The sequence below is a fragment of the Poecilia latipinna genome, unplaced genomic scaffold (genome assembly GCF_001443285.1).
Source record: "Poecilia latipinna isolate Pla-1442-1.1 unplaced genomic scaffold, P_latipinna-1.0 Scaffold2534, whole genome shotgun sequence".
Classification (NCBI taxonomy): Eukaryota; Metazoa; Chordata; class Actinopteri; order Cyprinodontiformes; family Poeciliidae; genus Poecilia; species Poecilia latipinna.
The window spans coordinates 14,473-39,540 of record NW_015115150.1 but is presented as its reverse complement, the minus strand read 5'-3'; the positions used below and the strand labels follow the sequence as shown (position 1 = coordinate 39,540).

The following is a 25,068-nucleotide window of genomic DNA, read 5'->3' as shown; positions in this document are numbered from 1 at the left end:
ATGTCTGAATTAATTGAAAAAATTACCCCCTGGTGGCCCGAGGGGGGGGGGGGCGGGCGGTGGGGGGGGGGGGGGGGCGGGAAACCATCTGGATGGATGAAAAAAAAAAAAAAACCCAAAACAAACATGAACGCTGTATGCGCTTGGTTTTTACCTTAGAATGGCCAACTCTCTGTTATTCCTATGTCAATTTGATACAGTAGGGGCTTCCACACTTCCCATATCTGTGTCCTCTGTCACTTTTATCAGCAGTTAAAACTGTTTAATCCGTTGTTAACATGTCGTAACCTGTTTTTCCGAGCCGCCTTTAAACGCAACAGGAGCGCTAAGACGCTTGCGCTGGGTTTACACCTGTGCGGCAGTGAAGGAGACAAAGTTTGGGAACCACTGAATTAACCAATAACAGCTTGAAAAGCAAACACTATCTTGGTTTTCGAATATGATTTAAAGGGGCAATAATCGTAGTATAACACTAACCCGAAGAAATAATAAAAATCTCTCCCTCTGTCTTATTGTGGTATTTAGCAAATAGAAATGAATTTGACTGACCTAGGTAATCTCAAACAGGGTAAGTCCAGTCTGATTTAAAATCAGACAGTGAGAAATACCGATTATGTCTTTTTATGCAGAATATATAAATCTGTTTTCAACTGCATCAGTTGGACTCCACTATCTTTCCTGAGTGTTTTATAAACATTGCCTTACAGACATCCATAAAAGTCCTTCATATGAATGGAAAACAAAGATATCTTTGTTTTCTTTAACTGTTAGATAACAGTTAAAGATAAATGGACAACGTAGATAATTTGTTCAATCTGATGAAGATGGGTTTTGTTGTTGTTATTTCTCATTTCAACACAACTGATTGAGGATAGGCAGTGAGGAATCAGTCGACTGGAGTCAGCAGATCAAAACAAACTGGGCTTACTGGAAAAGGAGTGTACCTCTCCAGCTTCAGCCTTTACAGGAAGACATAAACGCAGTGTCCGTTTCACGGGAAGAATGAAAGAAACCGAAACTACAAACAGCAGTTCATGAGAATGAGGGTAGGTGATGGGCGGAGACATGTGTAAACATTAAGCTATGTAATTAGGCTTCAAATCCTTGTCGCTTGTTGTGCAACAAAGAAAGCATGTCATCTTGAGATGATCAAGTAGGTTATCGAGACAGAACTAAACTGTGGCAGTGAAAAAAAATATTTTCACTGCCACCAAATTCACTGACTGCAGAAGCAAATGACTCTTTGCTTCACAATAATCAAACTGCTATCCTACATCAAAATGGCTCTGATACTTTGAACATGCAGTGTGTCATTTTCTCAGGAGTCCAACTGATGATTTGAATCCCTTGTAGATCTGAATCTTATTCAGCATTAGAGCAGAGTCTCGACAAGTCACTGACATCCCAATTTAGAATTGCAGTGTGTCGCCCTCTGGTGACAGGAAATGTTGGAGAAGAACAAAACCTGACTTTTTCCACCACTATCAAACAAAGTCTAATAGGAGCAATAAGAGGGTTTGAGTTCAAGCCATCACAATGCAACTCAATTCTGAAAACGGCTGACAAACAGGCATTTCATTTGTCTGGGTTGATGACAAAATAGCAAATTAAGCAGTCATGTCTCTAAATATAACCCTATATAGCTCTTGTTATATTTACAACAAGCACACAACGGCAACAGAAAAGGCCCTTCATTTGTTCAAATTAAGTTTATAATATCAAAGTAAGATATTGTCAAGTTTCACTTGTCTTATGGGTTTTTTTAATGTGGGGAAAAACTGTGACAAAACAACAGCAGATTATTGATTTAGCTGATCTTATCTGACCACTAGGGATGGGAAATACTTGTCAAAAATTTTATCATAATATTTTGTGGTATTTATTTCACTGTCTTTTGGCTATGAAATATGTGACAAGTTTACTATAGCACCACTGAGGTAATAATAATAATAATAATAATAATAATAATAATAATAATATAAAGTTAGAATTCCTAAAGACCTCCAATGGTGGTGTTTACTCTAGATGAAGGAAAACAATGTCCTGGTAAACCTGGGTCAACCTGCACTTGTAACATATGAATATTCTGCAACAATTTATTAGAGGAAATTGAGTTGTATTGAGTTTACAAATATGGTGGTATTTCAAACAAATCAAGTTTAAATTACATCAAAGTGCTGTTTGACCCAGGCTGTATCCAGCCATGTTAAAAGGGGAGCCAGGGAGCCAGGGCAGAGCCAGTTCTAACCCAGACGCTGAGTGTTTCCTCTGATTCTGGCTGTAATACGAATGCAGCAAGGAAGAAGAAAACGTCTTGATACGACCTCTTAATGACCTTGGAGGGGGTCCAACTACTGTATCCAGTCTGGTGAAAGAAAAGAAACTGAACATGCACACAGGGAAACAAAGACACTCTAAAGAAACAAAGAATCCTAAAAATTTTTTTTTTTTTTTTGGTGAAGTAGCCTAATTTGGAACCAAGAAATATCATACAGGTATTTCAGTGACATCTGCAAAATTATCTGCCCTCACAAAATGTTGGTGAACAGGTTGCTAAATCTTATAAGAAGCAAATTATTAGGACTCCTGGTGAAGACATCTGTCTACAGGCCAACTGTCAGTTTAGAGGCAAACCAGGAAGATCAATTTTCTGTTCCACTACTACAAGTGAAAATGTAGGTTTTCTAAATACATACTCTGGAGTTAGAGGGATCTGTAAAAAAAAAACAACAACAACAACAAAACAACACATTCTTCATATTCATTATCTTAAGGTTTTATGACTATGCAGGCTCTGTTTGTAGGACCTGGAGACCTTGTTGTACAATGCATAGCATATTGAACCCTTTGGAATACCAAGACGTTTGTGACAAACTTTGCAAATCAAGTATTCTGGAAGCACTTTGGCGGAAACTATGTCCTGACAGTAACATATGAGACAGATAATCTCATGCACTGCCCACGCCCTCCCCTTTCCTCTCTGCTACGTTACAGACAGTTCTTCACAATGGTGCCTGTCATGAATGCAAAGGCTAGTTAGCATGCCACCTGTTAGCTAATGATGAAAGCGGCTAAACAGTTTTCCTGTAAGTGTAGATTGTTTCTCTGCCATTGGCACATTAAGAGGCGCCAACACAAGCGTGACTGACAGCTCTCAGACCCTCCTCTTGGCTCTGATTGGTTGTTTCTGAGCGGAAGTGGAGCATTTTTGTAAGATGGCTGTAGGACCACAAGGGGGAGCTTGATTATTTCACTGATTAGCTGTCCCATTTTAAACTGTCAACACGCATAATGAAAGCTTTAAGAAATATGTAAAAACAATATTTCACTAAAATCTACATATTGTTGTTTTAATGTAAGATTTTGTTTCCCTTAAAAATCTCAACTTTGTTAAGTTTGTATTTTTATAAATTTTTCAATGTAAATGAGCACAATTTAAAACTTCATACACATATATAACAGAGACCATTAACAATAGAGAGCACAGCAAGTGAAAATGTTTCTAGTAAAGGCCGAAAAATTTCACTGTCCTGTAAAAATAGCGTTGCTTAACTAAACAATGACCTTTAGAGAAAGGTTGGAAATATTCTAGAATTGCAACGTAAAGCTTTTGTGTGTTTTTGTGTCAGAGTTTCCTGACCTCGTCTGAAGGCTCTTGATGCGGCAGAGCATGTCCAGGTGTCCAGCAGAGTACTGCTCAATCACGTCCTTCACGTCATACGGACGCAGAGTCTCCTTAAACTTCTTCTTAGCTACGTGAAATTTCATTATCCTACACAAACACACAAATCACACAAGGAACCAGGTGGAATTTGACTTTAACTTCATCTTTCTTTAAAGTGTCTTGATGTGTAGCATTAATGGAACTTGCCTCTAGATAGAACTAAGTGGAAAAAAAAAAAAAAAAATCTGATGAGATGCAATTGCTAAGACAGACCAGCAGATGGCGGCAGCAGCTTGCTTATCATCGACTTCAATTCTTATTTGTGTTTACTTTTTTGTAATTGAATTAAGAACACACAATTGAGCTGATTTGCCTTTAAATCAATCTTTCTGTCAACGTGTTTCTGAGCTGAGCTCCAGAAAGAACAGTAAGATCAGGTTTAAATGGATTTTATCCATCCAAGGTCAATGTGGCAAACTCGGTCTTTCAGTATCTTTGCAGTTTTCTGGAAGTTTGTTCCAAATTTGGGCTGCATAAAAACTGAAGACTAAGTCAGAGTCCCAGTTTTAATTTGATAAAGAAATTGAGGATTAAGCTCATGTTAGAGTGATGGTAAGGAGGTTTTTCCAACCTTGAAGACTTAGAGCTCTTCAAAGATAAATCATCAAAATACTAATGCAAACAAAAATCTGATTATTAAGAAGGGGATTAGTGTAATTGTCTTGAGAGATGAAGGTTTCATTGTTGAAAAAGTAGTTATTAGTTGATAAAAGAAAATATTTAAAACTAAATCTGCAGGGGTATCAATAATTGACGTCCGTCTCAAAATCTTCTGTTCAAAAACTAATATTAGTTGAATTTCACAACAGCTAAAAATTAACACCTCTAATTCAAAGGACTACTTCCGTCCATTTGCTGAAGGGAGGCACTGATGGGTGAACAATATTGATGTAGGTAAGAAGATATATGGTCTTTGTTCCTTTAAATTCCCTGCTGGTTTCCACTTGTCTGTTTGGTTCACAGTTTTAATGGAAACACCCCGAGACAGACGACCCGCTGCAAAAACATACCCAACTGGGGGACGGGGTGTCCAGTCCTCAACCTGAAACCCTGGGAAAGAGCTGGGATCTGGCAACCTATGGATGCGGCCCGCTGAGTGGACGTTAGAAGATAGAGGCACAGTTTGTGCATGTGTGGATCCGATTCTCAAAGTGAAAGAGATGGGAATTGAAGGACTTTAGCGATGTTGCGTGAAAAAAAAGGTGTTCAAATACCAAACTAATAACTTGTTCTGAGCTCGTTTTCTCTGCCAGACAAATGACGATGTAGCCGTCTAAGTTAAACATCTTGTAACGGAGTCCACCTCATTTTATTGTTCTTTGGTCTTAAATTAACGCCGAGTGTTGATGATTCTGGGCACTGCTACTGCGGTCAGGGGTTGATAAGTGCATCGTGATGGTTCTACAGCTATGCAGCGAGAATCATCGTCCTTCTCATGCTGAACTGTTGCCAATTCTTGAACAAATTTGTTTACAAAATAGTAGGACATCTGGATTATCCTAAGGCGAGGAATTATCTTTAATTTTTTACACTCAAACCAAGTAGCAGTCTTGGTTTAGTGTAGATTTTGTCTACACTAAAAAGAAGAAACTCTGAAAAACAATGAGTTTATATACCCCATGGGGAACCAAAAGGTGACTTGGTCAAACTGATGAACGTGTTTTAGCCTAATTCAAACTCGTGTGCTTTTATTTCCAGCCTACCTGACAGCTCTGATGACCGCTTTTAGCGGCGCTGAAAGATCCTCCACAGTAATGTCACAATGGCAACCTTTCTCGTCGAAGGAATCGTCCGTGGTCATGCCTGGGTCCACTGCAAGAGACAGCAGCACTGATCCATCAATCAACGCAGGCCCGTAGAAAATCATTTCCAGTCCGAGAAGCCCATAAAGCACTTTCTTCAACGCGGGTCTCTGCAGGAGACGTCAGGAATTCTTTTTAAAGCTGATACTATTTGGCCTTAAGCAGGTGAAGATTTATGCTCTGTCTGGATGGGAGCATTAGGAATTAGAAAAGGTTTGCCAACTGAACTATGTAAGCTTTTAGGAGATCTATCTATCTATCTATTCATCTATATCTATCTATCTAGCTTTTCATCCATCCATCCACCTATTTACAATGAGTTTTACATGGAATACTCTTATAAAAATTTATCTGTAATTCATTTCAGAATTGCATCATTCATGGTAGCAGCATGCTAGAGTAGCTCTGCTTTGCTTGTTTTTTTTTTTTTGTAGACTTTTGCTTTTATATTTCTTTAGTTAAGGCATTGCATGTTTAGACAATCATTCCCTCTGTGTTTGGATGCCGTGCAGCCGGAAGGATTTTTATCCTTACTTTTTTTTTTTTTGCTTTTGAGCAGTCGCTGTGATGCATAACCATGGCAACAAGGTATTGTTTTTTTTTTTTAAACCTGGGAGGGGATGTTTAGCATCTAACAGCTCAAATAACACCTGAACAGTAACCTAGAAATCCTCAAGGAGTTGAAAAGGAGGTTTTGTGGATGTAGAGCAGCACCAAAGAGCAGAGAGAGGAGGAGGAAGTTCAAACCACCTCTTTTGTTGGTTTTAGAGGGAAAGGGTATTATCCCCAACTCCAACATCTCTCTGAGCCAGACAGACATTTAAAAAGACGTCTGTGTGGCATGTAGGGCTGTTACCAGAGATCTTCCCTGCCCACAGCATCACAATCAACAACAAGTCTTTGGAGGTACTTGGATGAGATGGGTCATGACATTTAATCTGCCTTTAAATTGAACAGAAAAAGTTTGAATAAGAAAATAATGAGTGTATATTCCAAATCTCTGTCTTTAGTTAATACAGATACTGCAAGCTGTGAGGAAAAACACTTAAGTGTTTTCTTTCTATTCTGTCCTGTTGAGAGATTTCCTATCATCCAGTAAATCCTATGGGGTAAAAAAAAAAAAAAAACACGGGGAGAGTTTAGAAGGACAACAAAAAAACAAACAAAAAAAACAATTGTACATTTTTTTTTTATGATTAAACTGAATGTGGACTAATCTAGATGGATTACAAAACACAAACAAGATATAATAATAATAAATAATAATAATAATAATAATCAAAACAGATAAATCTCCCAGTACTGCTTTCATCAAATTATCCAACTCCCTCACTGTAATGTTTTCTCAGATGGGTTTCACTTCCTGTGGAGGCTGTTCTGGGATCTTATTCAATTGTCTGAGTGCATGTCAATTGAACCGTTAATGGAAATAAACTCTTGAGAAATGGGCCCACCACAAACAAACAAAACTGATCTGGCAACAGCAAAAAGGTGCTGAAAATCCTTCTTCTGTCAAGTTTTACATGAGAGTAACGGGAGACCAAAACCAGAAGAGAAATGTTAGGATGCTGTGTTATGTAATTACTTTTCCATTTCGTTCTATTTCTACTTCAGTCCAGTTATCTGGAGGAGAGGAGGGGGTGGGGGGTAATTTGTAGGTGGTACAAATTTTTAATTTATCTAGAATTGAGAAAAAAAATACATATAGAAATCAGACTAAACTTTACAGCTGAGTGCTTTACAAACATCTGAATCGGGGAAATAAAACCAAAAGGTGATGTTTTAGTCACATATGTCCTTATACACTGCTGGTCATTTTAAGTTTTATTTCCTGCTTAGCTTACTTGAGAACCATAGTGCAGCGTTTAATGTGCTTCAGCTTTCAAAGATTTTTTTATATCCATCTCTATCTCTATCTCTCTAGACAGACAGACAGATTTTATATATATAAACAAACTCTGTAAATACCTCATAACTTTAAACTTGTGAAAATCTAATTTTAACAGCCTCTCTGTATTCACTGCGATCCTTGGCTGGGATCACTGAACAGGACCCCAGGATCTCCAAAATAAACAGGAGACAAAGCCGAGCGTGAAGCACAACATGGAGGTCTAATCCTGTTTGTGATAGGACAAACACAGAGCAATGGGAACCGCTGTCTTTTATTTTAATCTTCAAGTGCAATATACGGCCTCATAATTAAGGTCAGTGCAGATTTTTGTATACATCATAACTCATTATTTTACTTCTTGTTTTTTTTAATTAGTGGATCTTCACCTTGACTGGTGACAGGGAAATTCAAGAATCCTGTCTTTTCCCGATTAGTGAATGTACCACATTATATCTTTGCCAGGTGCAATAATATGGTGCTAATCAACACAACACTCTTCAGTGAGGAGGTTGTTACTGAAGGAAGAAGTCACAGTTCGACACAAGTTTGTAATTTTCAGTGTTTTAAAATGAATGCAAATGAGAAGCAGAGACGGTAGATGCTATTTAAGAGGAAACCGCTTTAAAGGTGGAATATAAATATATATTTATATTTTGTGTTAAAATAATACAGAACCTTTGCTTTACAGCAGGAGTCTCGAACTCATTGTCAATTTGGGCCACATGAGCATCTTGATTATCCTCAAAGGGATGCTTGTGGAAGAATATTGAGTTGTTGAAATTACCTATAAACTGATGAAATATTACAACTTTCTCTGCATTCAGAAAATACTTCTAAAAAGTAAAAATTACTTCACATCCTTCCAGATTGATGTAATTTGGCACTACAAAAATAAAAACTGATTTGATTTGACTGAAAAAAATAACGTTTAAGCACAGAGATGTTGTTTTCAGCTTCTAATTCAGCGGCCTGAGATGGTTATGGCGGGACGGATTTGACGTGACGGGACTTGAGTTTGACACGTGTTTTACAGTGTATGCTCTCTCACAGGTGACTTAATCTTGCCTGTGCGTCTACTACAAATGTTTAATGACTGGTGATGGCATGAAGGCTAGAAAGAAACATTCTTAATGGTGTAATTGTAGTGATGCAAGACAAACCTAAATAGTCCCAAATCAGTTTTAGCAGATGAAATGTAGAAAACTAGCCACAAAATGTCCACTTGGTTCATCTGTGATTTTAAATCTGCAGTCTTGTGAACCAATGTCCTTGATATGTATTAGTAAGTTTCCTTAAGCAAATCCTTCAAATTTGAAAGCCGCAAACTGTTAAAAATCCTCTCAATGATTTTGACATAGTTCATCTGTTTTATCAAAGTTAACCAGCTGAAAAGAAAAGGAAAAAAAAAAAAAGATGAATCCAGGTGAGTAAACCAACTGTTTGGTGCCGTGCTCACCGTCCGGAGCAGCGGTGCGGGTCTGACTCTTCAGCCTCAGTGATGGTCTAAAGCGTGTCCGATCGTTGAAGCTCCAGCTTTTCTGCACTTTGGCGGGGCTCCCGCCCATTAGTTCACTGCTGCCCACCACCTCGTTGCCAGGGGAACAGCGCTGGCGGTCATTGATGGATGTCTGCCTACTCTTCATGCTCTGACCTCGAGGACTCGCCATCCGGACCCGCTCCTTAAAGCTCAGCTTTTGACTGAGGGGACGGGCGAAAGAAAAAAAAAAAACAGAAGAGAGGGGGGGATAAGCTGATGGATGCAGAAAGAGAAACAGGAAAAGTTTTAAGCAAAAGGAAAGATTTGAGATAAAAGAGGTGAGGTGACAGGAGTGTGTTTGGAGACAAGAAACAATGGACGCCGACTGCAATCATTTTTCCTCAGAAAGTGAAAAAAACGTTCAGGCGCAAAGAGCAGCGCTCTCATCTTTTCCCTCTGACCAAACCCCATCCATCCAAACAACATGCCTAAAACTTTGAAACGGAGCCAGAAGGGCCGCCAGGCCTCCAAAAAGTAAAAGCCGCCTCCTCGCTGGATCCTGAGGTGCCGCAAAGCGATGAGCTGATAATGTATTCATCTATTCTCTTTTCAAAACAGACTTAATGAGATTTTTAAAGGTGATATGTAAAGCGTAGCACCATTAATACATCATCACCACATTCATTTGGAGTCCATATTAAACAAATGACACCAGTACTGAGAGAAGCTTGTTAAAAGCTCACTATGATTTACTTTTATATCCTTTTTTTCCCCCATGGGTGCTTATGCAGCTTTTTTTCTTTCTTTTTTTTTGCCAAAAGACAAAATCCTCCACGGGCTGTTTTGGCAAACTACATCGCTGCATTTTTTTTTTCTACATTAGTAATTTATGTTGTGCTGAAATTATACAAGAACTACAAATGTTCGATCTTTGTGACCAGTCATTGTCTCCGTCTCTCTGTTAATCTTTCACCACTTGGAAGCAAAAAGCTCATAGCATCAGCAACTTTAGACACAGAATAAAGTTGTTTTTTCACATTAGTCACATATTTATTAATTTATTGGTGTGAATGCAAAACATGAGTCATACTCCACTTAATGAACAGAGACCAGCATGCAGTGCAGTAGACCAAAAAGAAAGAGATATGCATTTTTTCCCAGCATATCTTCTGCAGATGAGGTTAGAAGCTTACAAACACTTATTATTAGCATGAATGTTGATCATTTTAGGGTTCTGATGATTCATTTGAACCATCTTTCCCAGGGTGGAATGATTGTGAAACATTCAGTGTGGATGCATTCAGAGGCTCATTTGTCAGATTAAAAGTATCTTTTGAAAAATTAAAAAAATATATAATTAACAGAAAGACTTGAAAATATTAGAAATTTTTAATATTTAATTCATTCAATGTGAGTGTTACATGGCCATCTCAAACAATTTTTTTTAAATCGATGTCAGAGAAATTCCCCCATATTCAAATTGGTGCATCCGATTCTTGCTGCTACTGCAGTTTATTCAATAAGCATTCCACTCTGGAAAAACAATAGTTCAAATAAATAGTTAAAAACACAAAACATATTTAACATTCATTCCATCGTGAGGGTATATGAGCGTCTTACTGCATGCCGTTCGCCCTACATCAACTAAACCTTCTCAGCCTCTCCATCTCCTGTGAGTTTTATTGGCTCATAATTCTGAACAGAAATTAGGAAATCAATAATGACAAAACTACATTTTTTACTACATTCTTTGTTGTTTTTTTTTGTAAAATGATATTCTCCCTCTCAAATGACCAAAGATTGAAAACAAGACAGGCAGCTGTAAAGCAGGAAGCATGCAAACTGTTGAGTCGACTGCTGTAACATCCCTGACCATTTAATGGGTCAGGGATGTTACACATTATTATATTACAATGCAGTCCAGCTCCATGAATTGATTCATTTGATGTTTTTGTCGTCTAGATGAGAACAGCTGATTATTTACAAAACTATCACAACTGCATAAAAATGCCCAGAGGAGATCTTCGGCTGAGCTGCAGTGGCTCATGCAGAGATTATTGTGGACAATGGTTTACAGTACTGAGTGAATTCTCACTTCTCTGCATTTCGCCGTTTATGTAATACTTAAAATTACATGAATGCAATTTGACATAAATCTGACCACTTTTTGAAGGCCTTTCAAATTGTTTTCGTCCAAGAAAGCCTGTGTGTACATTCGCAGCGCTCTCTCTCGGTCAAGGAAAATCAGATTTTACTTTTGGTTTCATGTTGATTTTTATATTTTTGTCGGAATGTAAGGATTATAGACTTGTGTAGGAGTTGCCTGACTTACTGCTAAACAGACATGACCAGTCTGAGTGATGATACAGTGTGCTTGGAGACAGATGCTGACCCTGCAAGTTAGAGATGGATTCCTGCACACTTCCTTTTCAAAATTTGGTTTTTACAAAAAAAAAAAAGTATCCAAACTCAAATTTTTAGGGAATAACATGAGTTTAAAAGCCCTTAACTATCGCCTCCAAATCGCTTAAATGTTATCCAATGGGTCCACGACAGTCAATGGGTTAAGCGCAAGTACTGAGCGCAAAAATTAACTTTGAATTTATGGCAAATATGTCTAGGATTGAAGGAAGAAAGGAAGGAAAAGCAGATAAATAAATAGAACATTAATGGGCTGAGTTTATGTCCTCTGTTTTCTATTTCCAGACCAGGAAAAAGCTGGGTGTGCTAGCGGTACCGACAGCCGGCGTCCCTGTGAAACCTCTTTCACTGCTGAGAAACCTGGAGACGTAATCTGAGCTGTTAATGAAACTGATGGTGCATCCGATTGGTCAGTACTGCAGTGAGTTACCGTGGCGTCCAAACAAAAGCAAACTCAGAGGCACTGCTGACCAAAGAGTTGATTTCTTAGCGAGCTGTGGGGGATTTTACAGATACAGCTGCTACTTCCGACAGGTCTGTGATCTGTTGACGTCTAAAACGAAAACTCATCTTCATGGATAACTTCCAAACAAGAACCCATCTCTTAGGTCTGTGTGAAGTTGTTGTTTAATTACTTTCCTAATCCTTAAAAGACACAACCGTCAAATACAAAATATCGTAGGAAGATGGTTTTTAGGCCCAACACAATGAAATATTTGCTGCAGGTAGACGCAACACTCTGAAAGACCGTCAAAAAGTCTGGAGCACTACTGATTATGACCTCTGTTAAATGATTACAGGAAACTTTGGCTCTGAAAAAGCTAAGCATGCGCGAGTTCTTTTACAGCTTTAGCACGATGCTGTAAATGACATAAAATGCACATATTGATGAAAGAAAAGAAATATATAAAATAAAGGGGAATTCAGATTTTGACTTTAAAACTTTGGTCAAAAATATTGGGGTAAAATAAGCCTTTTCGTATCAAATTATAAAAAGATAATGTCAAGCATTATTCTGGTTCTGATGTAATTCCCCTTTAAATTGTAACTTGGAACCAAGGTCTTGTTTGCATTCAGCAGGCAGCAGGCAGAAGTAGCCGTCTCAGACAATTTTTTTTTAAATCATAAAAGGGACCAAGGAGATTTGTATGAGGAAGGTTTTCTTTTTGTTCTCTTTCATGCTATTAGTCAATCGTTCGCATGAAATTCTGGGCTTAGACCAGGCCAGAGAAGATGCTACTATAAGTACCTCCTATATTTCCGAGAACACTTTCTGAAGAGTCCCCCATTAGTTAGACCCTTACTAAAGGAGAGAGAGAGAGAATAGGAAAGGGAAAGGGGTGAAGAGGAAGAGGAATTGAGCTGAACGAGGTCAGAGGCTTTGCTTTCAGGACCGACACACACTCAACACTCAGAAGGGCAGAGGACACGTTTCAAAGAGGAAAAGCTAAGCGGGTAGCAGCATACCCACCTGAGCTCAAGAACCTCTCAAGTTGGGATGAAATACATGGTTAATGTATTTTCCTGACACCGAATCTATTTTCTCAGCCAAAGGTTTCGGACTATTTTTCTTTCCTGTCACAGGATGGCTCAGAATGATCCTAATTCTGTCTTTTAAGTGTACTTATCTGCTCAAGCTACACATCATTACATTTGATTTGGACTAGCACATACACTAGCCCGTAATTGCAGGAAAAAAAAAAAAACTACTTTTATATGTTCTAATAAGGATATTAGATGGGGGACAAAGCAAAGGTAAAGCGTTCTGGTCACAGGTCGTAATGAACGTGGAAGAGCTTAGAGCTGTGAGAAAGACGCGCGCAGAGACACTTTTTAAAATTAATGAGAGGACGAACGGAGCTGAAGACTTGACTTGAGTCAAGAATCTGCCCTACAATTACACCTGGAGCTTTCATTTAGAACGGCTTGATCAAAGTCCAAAGTTCACGAGACATTCTCCAAAAGAGATGTAGCTGCAGTTTGGCGAAGCTGGGTTAGCAAAACGCTGACTCGAGAAGGCTGAATAGAAATCCAACAAAGCACATTTCTTTATTGGTCAAACAATCTTAAAAACTATCCGTCTCGCTAATTTGATGTCTCCGTGACGTACTGCTTTTGCGTCGGTCTGTCGCATTAACATTCCAATGAAATAAATCAAAGTTTGGGATTGTGTCGTGACAGAACATGGAAAAAGAGGGAAAAAAAATCAAGGAGTACCGATACTTTTGGAAGGCACTGCGGTTTGGACAAATTTCTCACTATCTGTCTGTCAAACAAAAGGCTGAAAAATGTGTTGTGTTCATGTTCGGTTTGGCCGGTTTTAGATTAAATGTGACATGTTTGATAGCCTTGTTTGCTTAGCTTGGAGTGAAAGCTGTTATCCGAGCCATGCTGCCAAACAAAAAACTTGAAACCTGCAGGACTTTGACATAACAAACCAGATCGTCCGCTACAGCTTTAAGCATTTGCAGATAGCATCCAGATTGAAAGCAACCAAAGAGACAAGTTAATTTCACGAATTGTTTATTGGTCAATGTTTTTATTTTCTTGATTTTCCACATCATAGGGGCTGAATTAAACTTAAGTGCGCCACAAAAGGCAAGCCAGCTCAACATACCCCACCTGTCTACACTCATAACCCAAAGAGTAAACTCCGTTATCCTTCATCTCACACTGCCAAAACACAACTCACTTACACACAGCTTGATATCCGCTGCAGCACTTTGCGGTGCGCCAAGCGTTTACAACTGCTGGTGTTTACAGGTCTGCTAAACGAACATCACAGGCCGTTTACCACGGCACCTACCGCCGTCGAGCTGCCGAGAGTCGACAGTCTGTAAAACCGCTAATAACGCCAAGGCTTTACGTATTCCCTCCGTAAAAAGGGCAGCGTGGAGAAAAGAAAACAGTGTCATAAAAGTGCGGGTAATTATGATTTAACAAGTGTAAATTGGACTTGGCTGCAGCAAAAAGTTTCTAAGAAAGGAAAACATAATTACGCTAAGTCGTTGAAGCAGAAGGATTTCTGGGGAATAGCTGTTGTGGAAGCGACAAAGCCTAATTAAGTCCTATTTCGTTGAAGAATGAGACGTACGTTTGTTTGTGTGTTTGGCAGAGAGCGCAAACGGATTCTTTTTCACTTGCGTATTGTGTGCGGCGGTTTCCAGTTTAAATGCAGATGAAGCTGCTGGCTCAACATAAGGCCTCCAAATGTTGACAAAGAGACGCTGCACTGTAAAAACTATACTAGCGTAATTAAACTCACAAATCTCTTGTTTTTTTTTTAACTCCTCTTGTTCTTGAATCCCCTTTCTCCTGTTTCCCTCCCCCTTTCTTAAGCTTTAGTCAGTCGCCGCTAGACTTTGTGTTTGATGAGTTATATAAATACCATCTCAATGGAAAAAGTGTGTAATGGTACAGACATGGTACAGACTTCTGTCTTTGAAGGCATGTGATAAAGAATAAGGGAGCAAACACACACACACACACACACACACACACACACACACACACACGTTACGTCTTTCTATCCTCATAAGGACTTTGCATTGAAACCATTAGCAGCACATGGATAACTCTAAACTCAGGTCATGCTTGAATCCTGAACCTGGTGCCTAACCCCAAGCAACATGTCTTCTTTTGGGGCAGCGGGTCCTTCACAGTGTGATATTTGTTGGATATTACAGTGTACAAGATGAGAAATGCTCAAACACACACACGCAGCAAAGACAACAATCGACCTTGTAGGGGTGAAGGGTCAAGTCAGGGAAGGGAAGAGGAGAGAAAGATTTAAAAACTGAAAAAGATGAAGTTCAACATGAAAATTATGTCACAGAATAGAAGCATACTGCATCTTCACGCAATGTTGCTCTATAGCAGATGTCACACTTTATCTGCACTATTGCAAGTGGCTCAAAATACTATTGGTTGTTTTTCTTGGTGCATGTTCAACAGTATGCAGTGGAATATATTGTATCTATGAGCTGGAAGGAAACAGAAACCAGCTTTACTAAGCACAGAAATAAAAAAGAGAGATCTTAACATCTTTGATTAACCTTTATCAAAATAAACCTGTTGATTTGGCTTTTATACTTTGTGTATTCTAACACCACAGTGTGGCTTTTTTCAAACTTTTTTTCCCCCTCTCGTTCAGCGAAGCAACAGTATTATATGAAGTTGCACCAAGAATATGATTAATAACCATAATTGGTTGGTTTTCTGCTTAAATCTTAAACATGCGATCATTTTGTGGTTGGTGAAAGCCTAACAACAACGCTCTCCAGGTTGGAAGTTCTTCCTGACAGAAAACCCAAATTCAGCAAATTTTAATGCCAGTGATGTGTGAGGAGGCTAATTTTCTTATAGCATGTCAAGGGATGACTGTGATTCATGGAGGCTGTGAGAGAGCGAGAGAGAGCTAGGCTTTCAGCAAATAACAGGGAGTCCTTGTGTAACAGACTGAGCTTGTTCTGTGTTATTCTTCAGAGCGTTTAACCTGTCTGTCATGGAATATGCTGGATTTCTGAAATGTAAAAAATTAAAGAAAGTATCTCTATGTTACTGAAGCTGTACCATAGGATGTCAAATTTTGTCTCTGCTTTCAATAAGTAAAATGTTCTGTTAGTAACTTAGTGGTTGCTCACAATAGGAGACAAATAAAATATTTTAACATCAGTTTTCAGACTTTCTGTCACAGTTCTTGTAGTGAAATTAGAATAAGCCAACATCAGAACCGACAGGTTGATGTTGACTAGTAAATCTCTATTTATATCTTTTTTGCTTATTATTTTTGGTTGATATTCTCTGTAGCATGGACATGTCTTTTATAAGGCTTTGCAAAATCAGCAGAGGTTCAAATGTTTATTTCCACGACAGTAAATGTCAACAAGCTAATAAATAAATATGAGTCATAGCGCACACTTCAAAATGAGAGATGAATACGTCAACAAATATGCAAAGAGCCCAGAAAACCAGAGGAAAGTACATAAAAAATTACGACACAGCATCAGCACTAATCTGAGTTTTACTGCATGTTCAGTGTCTGTGTGGTTTTATGCATACAAACTGAGAGTCATACAAACCTGTAGGCAGTCTCGCCCTGCTCTTTCCTTCAGGGGTTAGTGGGACACAGAGGAGGAGGAGACAAAGGGAGAGAAATCAGTTTTCAAGCAGAATAAAATCATACGGATATTTCCATCAATGGTTAGGGAAGGCATCCAGCCAAAACAACTTCACAACCAGCTTTCATCAAAGCGCATGCAAGCTGTCGCCATGCACAGCAAAGCTCAGCATCAGCTCAGAGAAAGACCATGGACCCAGCGACGGCCCCACAGTGTTGTCATAGGGGTGCCCAGAGCAGGCCAGTAAGAATTTTAGGAGAGGCACAACAAGAAATATATATCTACTTATTTATTTTGACACCTTTTTGTTTTGTTTTTATTTTATAATTTATTTTGGGGTTTTTTACATTATCTATTGATTGAACATGAGTCTGTATGCCTTTCAATGACCTGAACATGATTCTCTTTGGGAGACAGCGGGAGCCCAACATTTTTCAAGAGGGGGTTATGGCCCCCCTGATCCCATCCCTTAGGGCTGCCTCTGCACAAACCTTTGAAATGTTTCATTATACAAGTTTTTTTCTTGTTGTGTGTAATTTGTGTGTTTAAAACCTTAAGTTTGAAATCCAAGCATTAAGTCAGTCATTGACTGACTTAATGCTTGGATTAAACTCTGAATATTAATGTGTTGCTACTTTGCTAATGTATTCACGCATAAGGAATTTTTGCACATTTTGTTTTGTTTTCATTGGGATCTTAAGTGATGCACCAAATTCAAAGAGTTACATAATAATGACGCTGATTGCTCACAGAAATTAGTATGAATGGATAAAATGCAAAAAGTGTGGTATGTGTTCATGTCAAACACTTTGCAGAGACACGTTTTGCTCTAGTTTGTACTGTAGTTTAGAGTTAAATTTGGATTCTGACATATTTTGACGCAGTGATTCATTCTGGAAGAACCTCTTGGCTGCTTCTCTGATATAGTATCTCCTTTTAGTCTGTTGAAGACTTTCACTGTTGTTGTCCTTTGTCCATTTTCAGAAGATGGTTTCAACAGGACTTTGAGGTTCTCAAATGTTTAGAATATTGTTTTACAGCCTAACTTTCTTTTTGTTCTCTACCAAAACTTTGAGGCCCTACAGAGGTGTCAAATTTAAAGTAACTTAAGAGAAATGCATGCCACACATTTCAGACTTAAGGTTTTAAAACAAAATAAAATTAGCGCACTTTTATCCTTCCACATTGGTACCATGCACTAGTTTGTCATGGTCTAAATAAATATATTTTTGGGAAATCTTAGATGACCAAAATTTGTGGTCATTTTATAAAAAAAACTTTTAAAATAGGTGTTCAGTGTTGAAGTTAAAAGTATCAACGGAAACCCTGACGCCCCAGCGGGTCGCTGGTCAGCTTCGAAGTTAGAGGAATGCTGCAAGTTGTACATGCCAAGCAAAACGAGTCTGATTTAGGAGGAAAATGTTAAAAGATACAGAAATGGTTAGAACTTTTTATAAACAAGCAGTCAACTGAAAGCAGAAACGGCATCAGCAGGGACAGACAGACATCAGTTGAGGAGCAGGAAACGAAGGAAAAGGGGGCTAAACAGCAGCGGCCATGTTTGTAAGTCTGTAAGTTGTTACCTACTTGGCGGGGCTGCAGGTATGCAACGCCTTCAAATGAGGCGTCCAGGTAGCAATAGAAACCGAGTTCTCATCAGCAGCATAACTACGCCAGACACACTACGTGCAAAGTTGACAGGATAAATAATCGTAAAAGAAACGATCAATGGAATGTGGGGAGGAAAACAAAAACGGGTGGGATTGCATAAGTTGGGAACGACATGAGAGAATGATGATGAGGAGGGGGGTGGGGAACAAAACAAGGAAAAAAACAAAAGAAAATCTTTGTTAGTTTTTTTTTTTTTTTTGGTAGTGCTGATGCAGTGTTGTAGGGTGCTGGAGGTTAGGTGGGGCGGTGATGGTGGTGCTGGTGGAGGGGATACATGCCTGAGGGGGGGGAGCGCGCTTTGGTAGTGATGCCAAGTGGCTCTGAGGTAGGGACGAGCGCCGTCGGTGGAGTACAGACGCCAAGCCGCCTGAGTGGGGGGGCGGGGGAGGGATCAGAGATGGACAGGACACACACATTCATGTGGAACACACAGAAAAACACCACACATTAGGGCAAAAAAAAAAAAAAAAAAAAAAAAACAAACAGGGGGGGGAAGGAACGGAAATTAATGTGAACATTTGACATACAGGGATGTAACCTGCTGGCAGCAAACAGGAGGTCTTGAAATATCAAAACAAGGAGGTTCTCTGATTTGATGAGCCGAAGAGAAACCGATACCCTGGCCTCCTTTTTCTGTGTCGTCAGCATTTCAAACGCGCAGAGTTTACGTTCATACAAATTTGAAGCCAATCAGTGCACTTGATCAAAAAATACGATGGAGCACAAGCCAGAGGCTGCAATACCAGTCAGAGAAAATACTCAGTATGCTTTACAGAAGCAAGAAATGTTTTTTTTTTTTTTTAAAGCTTAGCTAACGATTACATGTGTGAGTCTGACACAGGATATACTTGTTCTATTTTGTCTATTTTGAACTGTCTGTTCGTTTAACACACATTTCTTTTCCATTTTTTTATTACACGAGTGAGTTTTGAAATATCCCTCATACTTTTGTTCTATAATTGCAGATGAAACAGGCTGTTCTCTGAAGATTTTGTTTTAGGCTTAACAACAGTTGAGTGAACATCGTTGATGCTTCTGCAGGTTTTGCAATTTAGTTATTTTCTACAACCATCAAACTGCTGGAAAGTTGCTTTTATGTTCAAAGATTGTTGCATTTAAGTTTACACGAAAGAGGTTTTATGTTTTAATGTTAGAAAAAAATACTTTCAAAAATGTTCTTTCCACACTTGAATGTCTACAATTTGGGAAAATGTGCTATTGGATAGTGTTGCTAACAATTGTTAGCACAGAATCAAATAGAAAATCTCTCTGTTTTCCAAATTGCAACAAACAAAAAACACTCTCAGGTTGCTGTATAGTTGCCAATATGAATTTGATTCAATAAAAAAAATATGTCTTTGTTAATTTTAAACAAAGACAAAGCGATTCTGGAGTTCACATTTTAAACGGTCTAGAATCCTCTTTTATTAAAGATCAGCACAATTAAAGTCAGTAAGTGTAGACAGCTGATCTATTTAGTCTCTTGAGAATGCAAGCTATTACCTTAACCTTACTGTAAGACTTTCAAAAGGCTGCCAACATTTCCAAACCCATTATACTTCACAATATGCAAAGGTTAAAAGCTCTAAAGATTAAAACAGAGCAACTTTGCTGCACTAAACACAACATTCTTGGCGTCTACTGAAGTCTGCCTAGAGTCAATTTGATTGTCTGTCAATTCGACAAAATGTCTCCAAGGTACTGACAGCCTATGCAGATGGGTCCTGTGAGGATCCGAAATAAACTAAACTGTATAAAGGGTAAAAAGAAAATCAATGAGCAGCACTTGGGGAAGTCTAGCTGACTCTTGTTAGCCTAAATGTAACCTCTGACCTCAGCGGAAAGTACTGGTTTTTCATTTCCAAACACCTCTCTGATATTGAGAATAATAAGTTGTGGGTTTGCTTCACTCAGGAACAACTTCCACACCAAAGAGTTTTATTTTGAGCGCAATCTGTTGCTTCTGAGGCGTGGTGTATTCACTGATTGACAAAGGATTGGATTTTTGAGTTTCAAGCTGAAGAATTATTTAATTTCAATCATGAGACAATTTCTCGGTGTACATGTACTTATGGCTCTCATAAAGAAAATTGGCTAAATTGTCAGATCAACACAAAAAGCAAAGCATTTCCACCAAAAACAAAACTAATCAAAGGCTACAATTTGTCGTAGAATCCGCTCCTTGAGGAACTTTTTTGACTCAACAGGCCTAAATTTGAATAAAATGTTGCAAGCCGTTTTATAGAAATAAACATAATCCATCACAAGGTTTGCATTTTTCTTTTTTTTAATTTAAATTGAGATTTAATATTTTACTTAAAGATTACTTAACCTCCTTATTGGTGCCAAGTAAGGTTACAAGATTGGTGTCAAAACATTTTTGACAGACATGTTTGAAATTAACACTGGAGTCCTACCCAAGACGGAGCCAGTTTGAAATGACTTTGGAGATTTTGCTCTGAAACTCCGTTTTAAAGAAAGCAAAGGTGGTGCAGCAGCAGTCCTGTTTTAAAAATGGATCGACTGCTGTGACCTGAAACCAGTGGTAATTTCCTGCCCTGCATGCAGACGACGACGACAACAACAACACAGAACCAACAGCTATTTAAAGGTGAGAGAAATGTGTGAAATGGTAGAGTGCACAGAGACGGTGACAATATCATCCACATATTTAACAGCTTCCATGTTTCCTTCTGAAGGGTACCTGTTGAAGAAAATATTAAGCGCTTAGCAAAACGTCAGGCAGCCGGACAGAGCTAGTAAAACAAACAGCTGTCCAGTTGGGGTGGAAATTAATCACTTATTCTTGTGGGCCGTTTTGGTAAAGACGTGTAAAAAATCTGAACAAAACTTCATCTTTCATTACTATAGTACGAATTAATTACACTTAAGTACATTTATTCAGTGGGGGAAAGTCCCAGGCTGATTTTTCTCTTTTCAAACTTTGGGAGGCACCTGGGGTGTCAACTCAGGTTCCAGTGGTGGCCAACGCTGCCCGGGCTGCAACTCCTCTAGCTCCGGCCCTGCTTTACTGGCTCTTTCAGTAGGATAGTGATCTAAACCATAGGGCTAAATAAAAGGTGATATGGATCAACTCAGTTTGGTGACCTGAATCTGGAAGCCTGGAAGTGAACAAGAAGACATTCTTGATGCTGTGGATATTTTGCAAAAATGAGTGATCGATAGAAACCTCTCCGAGGTATCTATGATGAAACTACAGAAAGATATGTTCTTAATAGATGAATACATTGATTTTCCCCCCCACTGAATAAATTAACTCAGATTAAACAGTGGATTTTTTTCATTTTCAGGTTGAGATTACATTAGTGTAATAAAATATACCTTTTTTGTTTTTAAGGCTTTTTAGACATTTTTACCAGATTTAGAAACAAGTATTCTTGGTGTTGGATTCATGTTATCTTTTGACAGTGCTGAGCATCATGAACTGCTGCACAGATAGTAAAGAAACAGTGATTTTCAGTCACTTTACCAGACAGATCTCTTCAAAACGTGAGGCAAACGTGTTCTACAAAAGAAAGGAGGTAGAAAAAAAATAATAAACACTGAAAGAGAGAAAGTCTGCTGCTTTCTGCTGACACCCCACAGCAGATGTTTATTTTTTCCCCCCGTTGGAAAGCAATGCTCTTGTCTATAACAATGAGTGACATTCTAGGAGAGCGTCTGCCTGAGGGGAATGATTGCCATGGAAACGGCTCGTAAATCCTTGCATCGTGTGTTGCTGTTGGCCCCGAGATACGACACCGTGCCTCAGCCTGACGCACCTTACGACGCCGTCAGCTGGATGCGCTGACGGCCTGAAGAAGGCCAGAAGACACGGACAGGCTCACTGAGAGCAAGCGCTTCATTAGACGCCGCTACATTTCCCCGCAGTGGACGCCGCCGTCCCGACGTGAAAACACAAAACAAAGGCAGAGAAAAGCTAAGGTAGTTGAAACGGACAAGCGGAGTTTTCCGGATAAAACGAAAGAAAGACATCTGTGTTTACGCCGGACCTCCAACGCTAAAAGTGCTGCTGGGAAGTGAAAAACCCAGTGGGTAAGAAACGTCTTTGTTGACCGTGTGCGTTTATACCTGGATGAGGCTGGCAGCTGGATTCCTCCTTTTTTCAAAGTGCTTCTGGCGATGCTGCTCCTGCACCTTCAGGGCAAAACCTGACCCCAGGATGCCCTGCCAGGCAACAATGCACACCACAACAACAGGAAATGATTAAAAAAAAAGAAGAAGAAAATGAAGATATGAAAATGACAATGCATTAACTCCTGAAGTTTGTTTACTCACAGCAGGCAGAGCAAAGAACGAGATCCCAAGCAGAGCAAAACCGGCTGACAGCAACCGGCCGGTCCAGGTTTGCGGCGTCTTGTCGCCGTAGCCAATTGTTGTTAAGGTGATCTGAAAGGTCAAAGTTACATCGTCAGGTGTGTTTGCTCTGGAACACGTTCAGATTTCAAATTTGAATAACTTGACCAAAAATGTAGAGGAACCCATTTCCTGACACTTTTAGGGTTTATCTCCGTCACAGTTTTATCAGGGCGTGACCTCAGCAGTTAGAGTTGCTATGAAACATTATATTAAAAAAAGATAGGCAAGGGAAAACCCAGGTCAGTTTTGTAATAGCGACAGCTGAAAAAAAAAAAAAACTTATTGAAATTTCAGACGACATACAAAACTTCCAACTCAGTTTTTAATCTCTAAATGAAGAGTTAAATCTCCTACTTGAGATTTGTTCAGTCTGAATACAAACTTGACTTTCACCTCACCAGGATTCTGCCGTTTATTTAGTTACAGCTTTATGCAAAGACAAAGACGTTTAATATGGCAAAAAATATCAGATTAAGGCAAATATATGGACAAGGAACCTATATGCACAACATTCATTTTAATCACACAATCTGTCAGTTTACTCTCGCACTTTCAGCGAATATGCAAAAAAATAAATCCCGCCATATTCTCCAGGCACAATTTTTAATAGGGTAACATTATGAAGATGTCCGTGTCTAATCTCAAGCGTTACCTCAGGGTTCTGATCTCAGCATTTTCAAACAACACACACCAGGAGTCCCTGACAAAACCTTTTCTCCAGCACATTGTTTGCATAATATGTGAAGATTTTTAACAATCAGAGCCTTTTTTGGGTGCTCTGCTATCGAAACGTCATCATAGATGCACATGTGGTTTTGCTGATTTAATTTTAGGTTTGCTTAGAGTCTCGGCCTTGTTCGTCCTCTACTAAGGATGTTTCCAGTGGGGAAGACGGAGGCGCCGCCCGGGCCCATCTGTGTCATGTCACCCACTCTGCCTGCTGCTGCGCCGCCTGCATAAACACACACTGCTCTGGATGGACTCTGGGTCAGTTCATTCCTTTAACAACTTACAAACCCATTTCAAACCCATGCACGGTCATTTCACGCCTAACCCATAAGAAAACATCTTATGTGTTTCATTTTAGTTAGATTCTTTCATTAATTACGGAGAAACAGTCAAAAAAAATGTTGAAATATCATGTTACAATTACATTAATTGTTTATTATGCTCTGTAAACGTTTAATTATACTTTATTGCTCTTTATTTTATTTCTTATTATTGATTTTCACAATTGACCGCCCACAATGACCGTGGAGAAACAGTTTTCCTGTAATGGTAAGTTATTTCTCCACCACTAGCACATTTAGCAGCACATGAATAGGGGATGATTGACAGCGTTAAGACCCTCCTCCTGGCTCTGATTGGTTGTTTCGGACTGACAGCAGATGCATTTCTGCAGATGGCAGTAGGACCACAAGGAGAAGGCAGAGGAGATACATTTTTTACACTGATTTGCTGTCATGTTTCACTATTATGACATAGCTTTAATAAATATGTTATTAAAAAATTTCTTATAAAAATTACATCACGGTTGGGACATATCTAATATACATTTATATTCTACTAGGCTCATATCTTTTTAACTGCTTGATAGAAAATATGGGCAAAAATAAAAAGAGCAGAAGACAAAAGTTTTAAATTCACTGAATTGTAAAAACCAAAAGAAAATATTTCCCTTTTGTTGTCCTACCACAACTCAATTCTCTTCATGCAAAGGCTCACTGAGTTTTGGAAGAACACAAAAATATATATAAGGGGATGAATCACTGCTGTCAAAAAATATAAAGTAAATACAAATTCCGAGAATTTCCTTGAACCGTTTTCTGTGAAATTACTTCCCTTCAGCTGTCGGATTGCACAGAATAACCTATATTAGAGCTCTTTCAAAACGTTTGCATGATTTATTGCATTTCCTAACCCATCGCTCAGAAGCATTTCAGAACCTTGATCTATTAGAGATTGAATAGAGGATGTAGATGTCTTTTATAGCATGTTTCTACACCATTAAGATTCATATTTCGAACGCAGCAGAAGTCACAATGAAAGCTCCATCAACGTGAAGGACAAGCATCCTCTCAGACATTAACGATAAAAAGCAATTCCTGAACCCGCGTGCCCAGCAGCGACGGCTCACAGTTTTCTCTTCCGACAGCTTTTGTGCAGACTCGTACATCTCAGAGGCTTTATGTGGCCAAGCTTCAGCTTTGCACATTTTTTTCATTTTTATTTATATATATATATAAAATAGCTTTTAGTCTCTAGGAGAAAACCAGGAGGCTCCAAGGTGTCACAGCACAGGAACAGTGTCTGTGAGTGTCGATGCCAGAAGCCTCTCAGGCCTACTTCACCTGGCAGCAGGACAAGATTGGATTTATTGATCGGTCCGTTTCTTGTTTGTGTCTTGTCTGCTTCCACGTTTTCAGAGGAGGATATAAGAGGAAACAGTGCGGTGCGGCCAGCCTAGCGTGACTACAGAAAAAAAAAAAAAAAAAAAAAAAAAAAAAAAAAAAAAAAAACCCCTTCGGGGGGGTTTTTGGTTTTTTGGGTTTTAAAGGGGCAAAGGGGAAGGGAAAAGGAAA

The 25,068-nt window shown here is 39.0% G+C and overlaps 1 protein-coding gene across 1 annotated transcript in view; it reads right to left on the bottom strand.

The window, feature by feature from the left end:
• The window catches only part of LOC106938209 (potassium voltage-gated channel subfamily KQT member 5-like), a gene marked incomplete at its 5' end in the record, with an annotated part of 48,203 nt that overhangs the window by 9,066 nt on the left and 14,069 nt on the right, over window positions 1-25,068 (bottom strand). The window contains 8 exons of the mRNA XM_015020120.1: window positions 2,249-2,365; window positions 3,641-3,772; window positions 5,428-5,536; window positions 8,874-9,115; window positions 16,397-16,423; window positions 18,023-18,117; window positions 22,199-22,294; window positions 22,406-22,516. Coding sequence (XP_014875606.1) covers window positions 2,249-2,365; window positions 3,641-3,772; window positions 5,428-5,536; window positions 8,874-9,115; window positions 16,397-16,423; window positions 18,023-18,117; window positions 22,199-22,294; window positions 22,406-22,516 — 929 coding nt within the window. The remainder of the gene's footprint in view (window positions 1-2,248; window positions 2,366-3,640; window positions 3,773-5,427; window positions 5,537-8,873; window positions 9,116-16,396; window positions 16,424-18,022; window positions 18,118-22,198; window positions 22,295-22,405; window positions 22,517-25,068) is intronic.